This window comes from Rhamphochromis longiceps, linkage group LG22 (assembly GCF_057381845.1).
Source record: "Rhamphochromis longiceps isolate RC_006_pf linkage group LG22, R_longiceps_female_GT1.1, whole genome shotgun sequence".
Taxonomy (NCBI): domain Eukaryota; kingdom Metazoa; phylum Chordata; class Actinopteri; order Cichliformes; family Cichlidae; genus Rhamphochromis; species Rhamphochromis longiceps.
This window is the reverse complement of record NC_140577.1, coordinates 13,644,837-13,658,402: the sequence shown is the minus strand read 5'-3', so window position 1 is coordinate 13,658,402 and position 13,566 is coordinate 13,644,837. Positions and strand designations below refer to the sequence as shown.

General features: G+C 42.4%; 1 protein-coding gene across 2 annotated transcripts in view; it reads right to left on the bottom strand.

Annotated features, from left to right (window-relative positions):
* kmt2ba (lysine (K)-specific methyltransferase 2Ba) overlaps positions 1–13,566 on the bottom strand; it is a 34,293-nt gene that overhangs the window by 5,024 nt on the left and 15,703 nt on the right. Inside the window, exons 10-28 of one of the 2 annotated variants that reach the window (XM_085397081.1) lie at positions 11,471–12,310; positions 10,358–10,471; positions 10,035–10,181; positions 9,744–9,836; positions 9,522–9,639; positions 9,320–9,433; positions 8,629–8,819; positions 8,378–8,479; positions 8,169–8,279; positions 7,697–7,764; positions 7,365–7,522; positions 7,184–7,251; positions 6,731–6,865; positions 5,542–5,700; positions 5,305–5,422; positions 5,092–5,170; positions 2,871–3,031; positions 2,571–2,732; positions 173–2,474 (exon numbers count right to left, since the gene is read on the bottom strand). In XM_085397081.1, coding sequence (XP_085253207.1) covers positions 173–2,474; positions 2,571–2,732; positions 2,871–3,031; positions 5,092–5,170; positions 5,305–5,422; positions 5,542–5,700; positions 6,731–6,865; positions 7,184–7,251; positions 7,365–7,522; positions 7,697–7,764; positions 8,169–8,279; positions 8,378–8,479; positions 8,629–8,819; positions 9,320–9,433; positions 9,522–9,639; positions 9,744–9,836; positions 10,035–10,181; positions 10,358–10,471; positions 11,471–12,310 — 5,240 coding nt within the window. The remainder of the gene's footprint in view (positions 1–172; positions 2,475–2,570; positions 2,733–2,870; positions 3,032–5,091; positions 5,171–5,304; positions 5,423–5,541; positions 5,701–6,730; positions 6,866–7,183; positions 7,252–7,364; positions 7,523–7,696; positions 7,765–8,168; positions 8,280–8,377; positions 8,480–8,628; positions 8,820–9,319; positions 9,434–9,521; positions 9,640–9,743; positions 9,837–10,034; positions 10,182–10,357; positions 10,472–11,470; positions 12,311–13,566) is intronic. The other variant, XM_085397083.1, reaches the window with a different exon arrangement.

Genomic DNA, 13,566 nt, shown 5'->3' with positions numbered 1-13,566 from the left:
ATTTATAAAATGTCAGTCTGTATGTGATGCTCGGTGCTTCATACAAAATCAAGCTGGAGATCAGTTTTTTTTTTTTTAATGTTAACCATTAAGATCAATGTAAATATTAGTTTTTTAAATATTACTCGTGTTCTGCATGTTGCAGTAAGTACATTTTAAAATCATCTGTTACCTGGCTTCATCAGTGTCCTCCGGCTCACTCGATGGATCCTTCAAGAAGTCCATCTTGGATTTCTTCCTGGAAGGTCTCTCAGACACCGACGACACTCTCTTAACTCTCACCTGGTGGCGCGATGCAGCAGGTATTGATTCATTACCGAAAACACTGGGAGACTCCGAACGACCAGCTGATGACTGATCCGAGTCTTCGACGTTGGGAAATGGCAATGGTTTCCGATGCTTGGCCTTTGGCTGTCGAGTACTGCTGAGGATGATGGGTTTTGTTTTGGGTGCGTCGCGGTGAGTAGCCATGGCTCTATCGATAATCGCTTGGGCTGTGCTTTCTTCAATGTTGGAGAAACTAGATTCAGGTGAGCTGTACATGCTGACAGTTGTGGGAGCAGCAGCTGTGCTGTTGCTTTTCATGGGCACCATTTTGACGATGATCTTCCTCTGGGCCGCCTGGAGGTTAGGGGCAGGAGGGGCGTTTGCAGCTGAAGGGCTGGGCCGAGGCTTTATTATGACATGAGGCATGGAGCGCTGTAAAGCATTACCACTGTGGAGAATCTTGGCAATCTGGCTTATCTTATTGTAGGTTGGTGAATCTGTACTGAGAGGCTGATACGTGTTCAACTTTGGGTCTTTGATCATAATCTGACCGTGCCGGTTGACCAGCAGGACCTGATGGGTAGAAGCCTGCACTGGGGGCGTGCTAGCTGACCCAGCTGGGTTCTCCGTCGCTGCCTGCTGCTGACTTTCTGGCTTGGAGCTAATCAAGTTTATAGCGATGGTTTTCCCCAGTGAAGCACCTGGCTGAATGTTTAAAGCATTTAAACCATTGATAATGGCAGGGGGTGCGACCGGGCGTGGTACTGCATGAAAAGTAACTGCAGCAGAGGAAACGGACGCAGTTTGTCCAGGGTGAGGGGGTAAAGGCAGTTTGGCTTGCATCAGGGGAAGTGAAGGTTTCATCGCCAAGCGCTTGAGGTTTGGCGCAGCATGTTTTGTTTTCACAAAGACCGTTTTCATCTGTGCTGTGAGAGGTTTTTTGGTTTTAGTCTCTGGAGAATAATCAGGATCATTCAAATCATCTTTAAATCCTTCATCTGAGTCAGCTGACGAAGCGCTGTCATCTCTGTCGCCAACGATGTGTTTATTTGGATACTCTGCAGAGCCATGTTCAGCAGGAACAAAGTGGCCTGTAGATGAATCCAAGAACACCTCGTTTTGAGACGGCGATGTTTCTGAGGTCATCGGGACCTCTTCCTCCTGAACGGACAGTTCGTTATTTGTGTAAGCTGACTCCAGGAGAGCAGAAGGTGAAAGACTTTCCTGAAGCACTGGTTCAGGTTGTTCTTCAACTGGTGACTTTGGGACCGTGTAGATTGACTCAAGCCTCTTTAGCGCCACCGTTAGTTGTTTAGTGGGTGTAGTGTGGTTGGTTTGAATTTTAGCTTCTTCATTCCCTCCCTCTGCATCCTGAGCATCTTCATCGGCCGCCTCGCTTTCAGTTTCTGACCCGCCGTCCGCACCGTCTAACTGCGGGATAGACTGAGCTGAATTAAGCTGACCTGAGGTATCCGAGCCACTTGCTGTGTGATCGCACACCACCGTGCGTGAAAACTTAAAATAACGACTCGAGTCGTCTTCTTCAGAATCAATCTCCTGATCGTTTCCCTGCATTTCCACCTCTCTGCTGCCTTGTGCCCCGCAATGAAGCGACACATTCTCTGTGAGCAAAGCCTCATCAAACTCAAGCTTAGCATTCAGCATGGAGTCCACTGCTACCTCAGTGTCGGTGTCAAACACAGTGTAAGGAAGCTCCTGAGACATCAGGTGGGCCACTTCCTCCTCCAGGTTATCAGGTGCCAGTGAGATCCCATTTGTAGTGGCCACAGCTGCATCTTCTGCCTCAGAGGATGCCAAAAAGTCTTGGGGAACCTCGGCAGAGACTGGAGTGGTAATTTTAAAGCTATGCCTCCCTCTGGGGGAGTGAGTGATGGCTCCTTGCCGAGGCGACAGCCCTGTAGAAATGCTGGAGCTGGATCTAGGTGGGGAGCTCCAGACTGGAGATGCAGAGTTCTGTCGTGAGAGAGGAGGTGAAGCCGATCCAAAGTTCGATGCTCTCGGAGGGGAGCTGAATAGGGCACATCGGGAGTGGACCGTGCCGCCAGAGCGGAGTGTCATCGGTACGGACGGGTCGCTCTCTGATGGCGAGGAGCTGCACCGGCTTCTGGACGAGAGCCTTCGAGGCCGCCGGGTTTCCTCCAGGTCCCTCAGAGTCAGGATGTGATGGGATTTGGGTGGAGCACACCCTGACAGCAAGAAAAGGGAGTGTGAAAGGGGGTTTACTTTTTTTATTTAAAGTCACACTACAACAGGTACCCATCTTCTCCTAAAACTCCACGTACCTGGAGATGGTAGTGGTCGAGATGATCCTCCTGCTGGTCTCCTGGTGTGTGTGTAAGCAGGGCTTTTAGACCCGGGTGTGTTGTGCAGTTTAGAGTTGGGTAATATGGAAGTGGATTTTATTGGGCTGGATGTGGGACTTAAAATATCTGGAGACTCAATATCTAGAAGAAAGAAAGAAAAAAAGAAAAGAGAAAAAAAGTTTTTAGCACAGTAAAAAAAAAAAATTACCCATATTTTCAATTTCTTGTCCACTGCTTCAGCTTCAGCGCTCTTCTCACAGCCGTTGAGATCCTGCTCACCTCTGTGGTGGTTCGGGCTGTGGACTATGGTGTGGTTCTCTTCATCCTCCCACTTCAAATTCTGTTCCTCACCAGGGAGAGGAGTGCTCACCTCTGTCACCTTGCAGGTGTACTTACAGCGCCGGCGTGGGTCCACGGTGCTCCAGTACAACCGTGAACACCTAGAAAATAAAAGGAGGAAGAAAATACGTTTCAAGCTTGTTAATGAAGAGACAATGAACTATGGATAAATCAGTAATGTCAGTAACAGCAGCCAAGAACTAAGCCAATCACATGTAACCCTTTCCCCATTAGTACAGCTTGGCATGGTTTTCAGGGGTTTCCATTAGGTGGTAGTACCTGTTACCAGGTGCTTCTTTTTTAACCCTTTACAGCCGATCGGAGCGGGCACGCTCTGTTTTGCGTAACTATTTTTAAATCCCGGTAGCTCTGCAACCAAGTAAGCTAGCGCAATAATTTTTTTTGCATATGAAACTGGAGGAGTTGTACTTACATCTTATGCCATCAGCTTGTCCTAGGTCACAGTTTCCTTCCACATATAGCTTTGCAAAAACTGCATAAAAATCACTTGCAGCAACAAAAACATGATATTCCAGAAACACGCTTCGCCGATCCATCAGCTGTTTGTAACACTTCCTACGTCCATCAGCGCGAACTATCACATGACCGCATGACCTGCCCGAAACCGGAAGTGACGTCATTTTGCGGAAATGTAGTTTTTTTACGATCGGGGCCTTATGAGCTTGTGTTTTACTTGTTATGTGTTTTAAAAAGTTATGTTTGACTTTATGACTTTCTGTGTCGTTTCTGGGATGCTTAAGACTCATATTGCACTGCTGGAAATAGTTTATTTTGATGCATATGCTGTTATTTTGCAAATTTGCACTATAATATTTATTTTCGTTTTTCCTGCAGTATATAAAAATTGGTGTATTTCAAAAATAAAACTATGAAGACACTCAAAATAAATTTCCTGTGGTGGGAAACTAGTTTGTGTAACTTTTTTGTATTTACAGTTTTGAGGGATAAGCCTCTTAAATTTCTCTAACTAGAAATATATGTTAAAAAAACAAAAACGATTTTCAATTTTTTTGTAGTTTATTGCACTTTTTTGCAATTTATGTAATTACTATGCACCTAATGCAGACATATTATTAAAGTTTGGGCTATAATGGTTGTATTGATGTATAGCAACTTGAAATGCTCCCAAAAATGGCTCCACAGCATGTAAAAATATAATATAAGCTCTGGCGAACTTGGTTCTATGGTAGGTCTTAAAGGGTTAATCTACTTGGCCGGGGTTCCAAGCGATTCGAGGCGATCGAAAAAAAATGTGACATAAATAGACTGACTGGATTGTTCAATTTGTGATTGACATGACATTGACCAATCAGGTGAAAGGAAGAAAAATTGGGTCAAAATTAGTACTTGTAAGTTGAATCCCACACACAGCCAGGGAACTTGAGCGCAGAGTTTTACACATCGTTTTTTGCTTTGTATCTGTAACCAGATCTTAACAAAATTTTTTTTAAACTTGTGTAAATATTTTTACATAAGTTACAATGACAATTACAAGTACAAAATATTTATGACCACAATTTGAGCCCATAGAAAACTACACAAAAAACAACACTCTGGTCCCTGAGACTGAGAATAAGCCATACACCAAACAGCAGGTATGACACTGTCTCGACTCCTTTGTTGTGTTGTTCACGTCGCATACAAATGACCTCACTGGACTTTCGGCCTTGTTGCTATAATGACCACATGCACATTAGGTCAACTGTAATGGAAAACGACATAAACTGAGTTCAGTCCAGCTGAGTAGGCAGCAGTGGAAGAGGGCTAATAGAGTCTTCTGTTTAAATGTGCTTCTACTCTAAAGTAGAAATGAAAGGGTTTACAGCCTGATAGAGAAAACAGTCTGACTTTAAAACTAATTTCCCTGTGGGTACTTTTTATTTTTCTTTAATAATACAACTGTGGACAAATGTACCGCTGCGCCTTATACATAAAGAGGAAAACATGGTTCTGCGCTAGGCCTGTGGACAGATTTGCAGACTATGTGTTGTAGCTGTTTTTAGCTATTTATAAATTATAGAATACGAAACAGGCATGTTAATTTCTACTCATATCTATAATTCAAAAGTTGCTGTTTGCGCAAAAAAAAAAACCCAACCAAAAGAACCCCCGCTTGAATACAAAGGCAGTTATCACTTACTGATAGCCTACAGGATACAGCATCCTTCCATTTGACGACAGCTCTGACAGAACACCAAGTTTCTGAATCTGCAGCGAGCCTGGAAGGTTAAAAAAAAAAAAAAAACAGATAATGAGGTTCATTGGATCAAGACATAAAGCAGCCGTATTTTAAGTCAATCTGAATCTATCCCATTACAAGAGTCAAAAACATGAAACATCAAGATAATCTTACCTATGGTCATATTTATGGATTCTGGCTCAAGACCTGTGAGGAACTTCCTTCTGAGATTGATCCCATTGAAGTCCACATACACCCGTCGCGGGACTTCAAACCCTTTACCAGAGACGATCTGTGAAGAATCACAAACAATAGTCAGCATAACGAACACAAAATCAGAATATAATATTAAATATGTATACTGCTTTCAACAAAAATATATATTTATAATCTGACAACATAAATTCACACCTTTGCAGTCACCAGGTCCCTGTGTTTGTAGCAGTAAACCTTCCTGTCCTGCTGGAACGCGCAGCTCTGGGCACGTGCACACATGAAGTGGAAGTTACTCTGACAGGTGGGGAGGCAACAGCCCACGGTGGCTCCTGACTGCCCGCAACGATCACAGCGCTGGAGGAAAATTTAATATGTACACACATAGTTTTAGGACCAAAGGGTACTTGTCAACCTCACAAAATGAATGACTGATCCTAAAGTCAGGCCATTAGGATTAGAAATGATCAAATAATTCACAAGATCTTTAAATGGAAGACAGGAAGAAAAATAAATAAATAAATAATAAAAATGGACGAGGTTAAACATTGGCAATACAAATAAGAAAAGATTTCACATAAGAAACCATTAATCATATTTTTCAATAGCCAAAATGTACTTTTATTCCAGCAAAGTGACACTTTGTATTGGATAAAATGTTACAGAAATATATGTAAAAGTAGCCCTCCTTCCTTCTCAGCAAACATTTGGTGTTTAATGGCTGTCAGCTGGCGGTCTTTTCTCAACTTTTAACCCATGATGATTAAAAAAAAAAAAATCCTCCAAATTAAAGATACATAATTGGCCTAAATGTCAGGTTTAGGTGATTCGCAAACATTGCCTGGATTTCCTTGTTAAGAGTTTCTTGAAGGGGAATACTGTATATCCGTTTATCGATTTGAACAAACAAAATTATTTTGAGAAAGAATTTATGCATCTCAATGGTCTTTTGCCTCGTGGGACCATTTCTCATCCAAGGAGTTAATTGACTTTACGCCAAATTGTCTGCAGAGTTATAATGCTGACATCGAAGGACAGAAAAAGGTAAAAAAAATAAAAGTGCCCAAATTCAGATTTATATTTGTTAAATTTGTTAAGTCTGTGTGTGGATAACGGTGCAGCTGTCTCTTCACATTTGTTAAGTTTGACCAGATCGTTATTCTATGTGGAAACATCTGTCTCGAATTGATTTTTGTGATCGTACCGCGACCACTTTTGACCATCGACAGCTGTCATTGCTTCGCTTGTTTGCATCTTGCCATCACAAAGACAGGTGCCGGCACATAAATGAAATGAGATTTAACGAACTGTATTTCTAGCAAGAGCAGCGACGTCTGAACACCTAGCTGTCACGCAGAGCCTTAGTTACCATTTAATTTAATCTTACCAGGTGGCGCCCCCTTGAGACAGCACTGTGCACCTGAAGAAGAGCACTGTTTTCCTCGTACACCTCTGCAGACCAAAGACAGCAGTTAACATGGGCCCACTCGTTCTGACCCAAGTACAGGAGCCGTCCTGCTTCCTGTTGAGAAAAGAGCAGTTATATCACTTAAGTATCAGGGAGCTGTTATTATAGTGCCAAGAAAACAAAAAATGGTCAACAATTTAATAAAAATTCTATACATCCTCACATAATCAGTCATTTCTTTAACAAAAACAGTGAAAAGGAGATACTTTCCCCTTATCCTGAACTTAAAAAAATGATTAACTTAAACTTGCTGAATATTTTGAGGACTTCTGTCTATCCTGATGCCTTCAGAGCAAACAATGCATGAAAGAACACCAAAATTAAGTGGGGAAAAAAGATCTATGCGCCAAAAGCCTTGACATAAAAACTCACACTGGGAGCAGAGTCTCCACATTGCTGGCACAGGGCACATTGTCTCACATCTTCAGTCTTGGTGATCTCTGGAGGATCATGTAAACATTTTAAACTTGAGAATGTGACCGATCTATTGCAAGAAAGTGCCTTTAGCTTTGTCTTCAGTGTGCTGCAAAACAGATTGTAATAGCGTCCATACCAAGTAATTTCAGAGAAGGAGTTTGCTGTGAAGTCACTGATGAGTCGGTTTTCCCTGTCTGTGGGTCCCTGGAGTTTTTGAGCTGGTATGTTCTCTCCAGCCATTGTGCATAGCTGTGCTCTTTAGATGGTGGGAGAACTGCCTCGGGGAGCATGCCACTAAAGAGGAGGGGATAAAAACAAACTGAAGAGAGCCATTTTAGGCACCTGTCCATCTACTACAAGGTCTTCAGACGTTTTACTTATAATTAAGATTTAATTTAGTGCCAACCTTGTAAATGACGACGTTTATGAAATTGGTTAAGTAAATTATATTTAGCTGCATTCACTTACCTCGGAAGTTCTTCTGAGAACGAGTTCCACTTTTTGACATTGCACCAACTGAATACTTTTTCCATGACCTGTCAGGCATGAAACAATGAAGTAAGACCAAAATTAAGGAATGTTGAAGGACAGTGTTCATTTGGATGTGACAACGAGAACAGAAAGGGGGCAGCTGTAGCTCAGGTGGTAGATGAAACGGATGGGCATTTCCTCGCAAGTATCCTTGGGCAAGATATTGAACCCAGACTGGCCCTGATGTATCCGTCAAAGTAAAAGTGTGAATGTTAGAAAAAACACTCAGGCATAGACTAAAGCGCTGTATGAATGTGCTATGAGTGCTTAACTTGGGGAGAAAGGAGCTGTATTAGTCAACTTGTGATTTATCCTGAGGAAAAACAGGTTTCCCTACAAAATGAATTAAGGTCTGGGTCTCTAAAAAATACATTAAAAGCAATTAGAAAACGGTAAAGGGAGTGCTTACTTCAACGTAGTGTGACATTGCCTGAAGGGTCGGTCTCTGATCTTCCAGCAGAGCTTCCTCTTCCTGCAGCCTTTGCCTTATCACAGAAGCAATATCGCTATGAAAGGCTTTCTGATTGGGAGACAGGAAAAAAGAAAAAAATGCTATTAATTCAGTGTGGGTTCTACAAAAAGAGCCTAAGTGTAAATGCATAGGATATATATGCTCACTATTGAGGTGTATCCGCCCCCTTTAAACCTCCTCTCCACCGCTTGTAGATCACAGACTGGTTGCTGTTCCCTGATAAATGCTGTGATGTTTGGTTCCTGACACTGAAAGACAGTAAGGGACAACTACTTCAGCGACACATCTGGAACATAATCAGGCTTTGACGTTAAAGGAGAAATACTAAAATGGGGCGTTTTAAAGGATAAAAAGGCTTCCTGGTGCATCCTCTCAGAGTCTTGTGGGCAGCTCTTACCGCTTTACACGTGATAAGGTGCTGAGTGCTGTTGGAGGAGAGGAGGTCAGTGAGCACCTCCTCCACTCTGGCTGTGAGCCTCCTCTGCAGCTCCACCTTCAGGATGCTGTGACTGGTTTGGTGCTGACTGCAGGGCGAACATGTAAAATCCACTCTGCCTTGCTGACTTGAGAGCAGCCCAAAAAGCTCCTCTGCAAAGACAGAGAAGAAGAACTTCGTTTCTACACAGCAAGTTAACAGCAATCACATTTTATCTCCATAGTTTGGTCCTGTTTTATAAGTCACTCATTCAGAAAACAAGCTCATAACAGCCTTTATATATTTAGAAAACTTTCAGTTTTGATTAATTCACTGTTAAAATTTATTCATATTTATTTTGGTGAAGCCACCCAAGTTTATTCTCTGTCTCTATATCCACTCTTTGGGTTAGAAAAGTCTCAAATCAAGCCTTTAGAGCCAGAAACCAGAGCTTTCTTCTCACAGGGATTAGTTGTCTGTAATGTGATGTCATTATTTGAAATTGTGGCCTTATTAAAGTATGAGTATTCACCCTTGTAACTGATAGATGCATTACAACAATAAGAGGGGTGGAGGGGGTGGGGGTCTACTTTTAACAGCCTGAGAAAACATGAAATCCAACAAACAGTGAACAAAAACTGACTGAACTGAAAACTTTATGAGCGAAACTCACCTGAGATCCCTTCACATCTGTAATGAATCCAGTGGCTGCACTGCGAACACTGAAGCATCTGTGATGGTTGGATACTGTCTTCATAGCACTTGTGGCAGATAGTGCAGAAATGACCTGACGTAAAGTAAACAGAAATCACAGACGAGTCACATCATCCATTTCAAGCATATTTACATACAAGTTCAACTCTCAGAAGTCTTACCTTTTTTGTGGAGTGAAGTGCAGTCAGGGCAGAGGTCCTGCTCGTGGTTCCACGTCAAGTCCCAGGTCTTTCCAGGAGTCACGCCGCAACTTTTACACCGAATGCACGACATACACACCTGCACAAAGACATATGTGATGTACGGTGTCATGAAATCGTCACATTTATCCTCAAATAAACTGAACATATTCCTAATTACTTTAAAGCTGTTAATGCATTTACCCAGGGGACGCTGGAGTTCATAGGTTTAGGGTATGTTGGTCCCAAGCATGAAGGGTGGTATGACGTTTGGCATCTCCTGCACTGCAGCACAGGCTGTGAAGGGACAAAAAAACAAAGGTATAATAATTATGGGTAAATACTCGACTATGATGTACACCAAAAATTGATAAATATGTAATTTAATTCAGATCTCGTGTGTAAAATAGTTAAGAAGCGTGGATAATGTTTGCAAACTTGTTTCTTCTTCTTCTTCTTGGGATATTATAAAGTCTCGCTACGCCTCATACACACCTTTGTGCTCTTGCTTCGACGTCCGCACACGTGGCAGAATTTGCAGCGCCTGCAGAACCAGTTTTCCTTGTTCTCCTCGAGGGGGCGCTCCTCAGGTGACAGGCAGAAACTGTGGAAAGGCTCACAGCAGATCTGACAGAAGATCATCTGATGGAAGTGGGAGGTAGAGGAGTTAAAAAAATAACAATAACAACATTCAGAATGCATATGAAATGTTTCTATTTTGTTTTTTGTCACATAACTGAAATGTAAAACAAGCCATTTGCGTGAGCACCCAAATAAGCAACTTGCATACTTTGCCAAACTAGTCAAGCTCAGCTTACCTCGTGTCGCCCTTTACTGGCGCAGAGCAGACAGACGGGCTGAGGCGTAGTTGGGACAGACGTGAGAACGCTGAGGCCGCCCATTAGCCACACATTCTGGACCGCACAGTCCTCCTAGTGGACAGACACCCAATAACAGCACAAACAAAGCAATCAGAGCCTCTTCTCCAGAGGTTTCCAGGTGCTACATTAGTTCACTAACCTGTATCAAGGTTATGAACATATGCCGGTTTGTAACAACTGAATGAGAGCATGGCTGATCATCCATATGCTGAAATAACAAACATTCCCCGCTGCCTTCTCCTCCCATTTACACAGCATGAAAATACTGATGTTTGTTTGAAAGCAAACTGAAAAGAGTGTTTGTCATAGTGAAAATGAACTTTTTCTCTCAGAGATATTTTCTCAGACCCCTAAACTGTATATAAAACATGGCAAGGAAAATTTAGTTTGACATTTGACCTTTTTTTATTTTTGTAAACTGAATATGCCTCATACTGTTTTTTCATATACACTGTTCTAAATTGAGCCATAACCTACAAAATGAAAATTAAAGAAAATCTGAAATCAGTAACTCAGACTATTAACTACAAATGTGTTTGCTGATGTCATACATGAAGTCAGCACTAAGGTCATTTTCCCAAAGATGATGCTTTCTATAAAAAATGACTTTCCAGTGTGTGACCAAAGCCCACAGATGTAACAACCACCTTACTTGAAGCTACACAAACTTAATAACCTGCAGTTTATGCAGACAGATGAAGATAGATGGATGCTTTATTATTCCTTTGCAGGAAATTATATGGCACGGCAGCTTCGACACAGATAACAGCACAAATCTGAAACCTCAAAGCAACATTAATATATCATAAAGTTCTTAATAAATGTGGATAAAATCATATTATTGTGCATTAAGCAGTTGTATAGCAGCTGTTATGAAAAACCTCCTGAGGCATTCAGTCTGAGATCAGTTATATTTTACAGCTATGTGGGGATCTTAAGGTGGAATGAGCTCTCCTGAGAGAAAGCGATAACGGTGGTGCTGAAAGGTAACACTGTAGAGTAAATACAAACCCCAATGAGTTGTAAAGCAAACAGGCTGCTGAGACTCACCTTGAAGTCTACACGGATCTTGTACGTGTTCTGCGACAGGCCCTTTTGGGGAAATCCGTTAGTTAACCCTGTCGGGGTGTTCACTGACGTACACTCTGCAGGATTCTGGGAACGAAGGACAGAGTGTGGGTCAGTTGTTGGACAGTTTTGCAGCACTGTCTCTTTTACAGAAGAATCCGGCTTGTCCTCTTCAGCCTGCTCCAGTCGTCGCTCCTCCTGCTCGTCTTGTGCGTCCTCCTGTAATTCTGCGCCTGCACTGACAGTCTGAGGGGGGCCAGGCACAACTCTGCTCAGAGTTTTATCTGTCTTAGCTCTGTGCGTCTCTGTGTGCTCCACCTCAGACCCTGGACGCCCATGAGAGCACTGCTGTGATGGAACCTGAATCAGAGCTGAGTGTAGCGTGGACTGTGGATGCTGCTGAGGTGGTGATGACACATATTTGTTCGAATGCATGGCTGACTGCACCACGGACTGGGGCAAACGCTGCAAACGTAACAGCAAAGACTTCTGTGGCGAGTCTCTAATGGGATGAGGTGAAAGTGGAGAAGCAGGCTGTGTTTCAGGATGGGATATTTCTGGGGGACAGTTTGTAATGGGACATGACAAATGGGAAAAAGCAGGCTGTGTTGCAAGATGAGACAACTGTGGATGCGACTGTGCAATACACCGATCCACATCATCATGTTGGGGCGACTGCCGCAGCAAATACACAGCAGGAGACTGCAGGACAAAGTCAGGCAGACGGTATAAGTGTATTTGTAGCTGCCGCATTGGGGTCCAGGGTGGTCTGGGCTCAGGGAAAGTTTCTCTGGCCTCCATCTCTTCTGCGCTCTCCTGTGCCTGTGGAGGAGGGGACTGCCTAAGCCAACCAGCAAGAGATGTACCAAAGTTACACTGATAGTAGTGACATGCAGCGGCGGCAACCGGCAACAGCCAAAATGACAGAAAACGGAAGGAGCACTGCGACTTTTAGAAGACGGTTAGCCGGGAAGCAGCGTTTAAAGTGTATGCATTCAGTAGCAGTACAGAAACACACACAGAAGCGTTAACTGAGTATTAATACACACTATTTTAAGAGCTAGAAAAATCATAAACACAAAACTAAACAAATATTTTGGTGAAATTTAAATTAATCTGCTATAGAATGCACACAAACTAATAATTTATCTAACAAATCAGGTGTGTAAGATGGAATGCAGAATAAATAAAGGTCATTTCATAAATTATGGATTTGCATAGTTCCATCTCTACACTTGGGAATTCTATGAAATTAAAGAGATAATACACCTGTTGTGTCACATGCAAAAACCAACCCACTACCAAAAAATGGTTCATGCAACGAGCCACAGCAGCATAATCTGGCAGATTAGAGATAGCACAGCAAATACTCCTGCTGTAATGTCTACAAGTGCTGCCGGGTGCCACCCCCCACCCACAGTGCATCTCTGTGCATATAATCTGCTAAAAATAGGGCTACTAATTTGCAAAACATCAAATGCAGACAAGACAGGACTACACTTTAAGAATATCTGTTCTCAGCTTTATGGGGGAAGTGAGAGATTACAAAAAAATGCAGAAGTTTGAAGCAATGCAGAAGCAAAAACAATTTTTTTTTACTGACAATAGACCATTCTTTCAAGCCAGCAGAACAAGATTTGAGAGGAACAATTTCGAAACTGACAGCTCTAGTTTGAAAATGTCAAATGCTAGTAAGAAGAAGCAAGCGGCATAACCAAGAATCATCTCAGCCCGAATAAAGACAAAGCAAACAGCCTTTTAGCTGTGAAGTCAGGGGTGGGAGGAGGCAATGCTGACTTTTTACACATTTGCTGTGTTGATTAAGGCAATCGCAGTCCCAGTTAAACTAAACACTTGACACAAAGAGGCTTCCGTCACTATTTACAAACTGCCGTACTGACTCCTGAATATTAGTTATTACCAATTTTAAAGAAGCACCTCTATGTTGAAGAAAATATTTGACTTTGGACAAAAGAATCTTCTTCAGCGTCTTCCTGCAGATATATATATATTTTTTTTAATTTTAAAAAAACACCACCATTAAGACTCCAGAGAGTAAAACACGCATAACAGGGGGG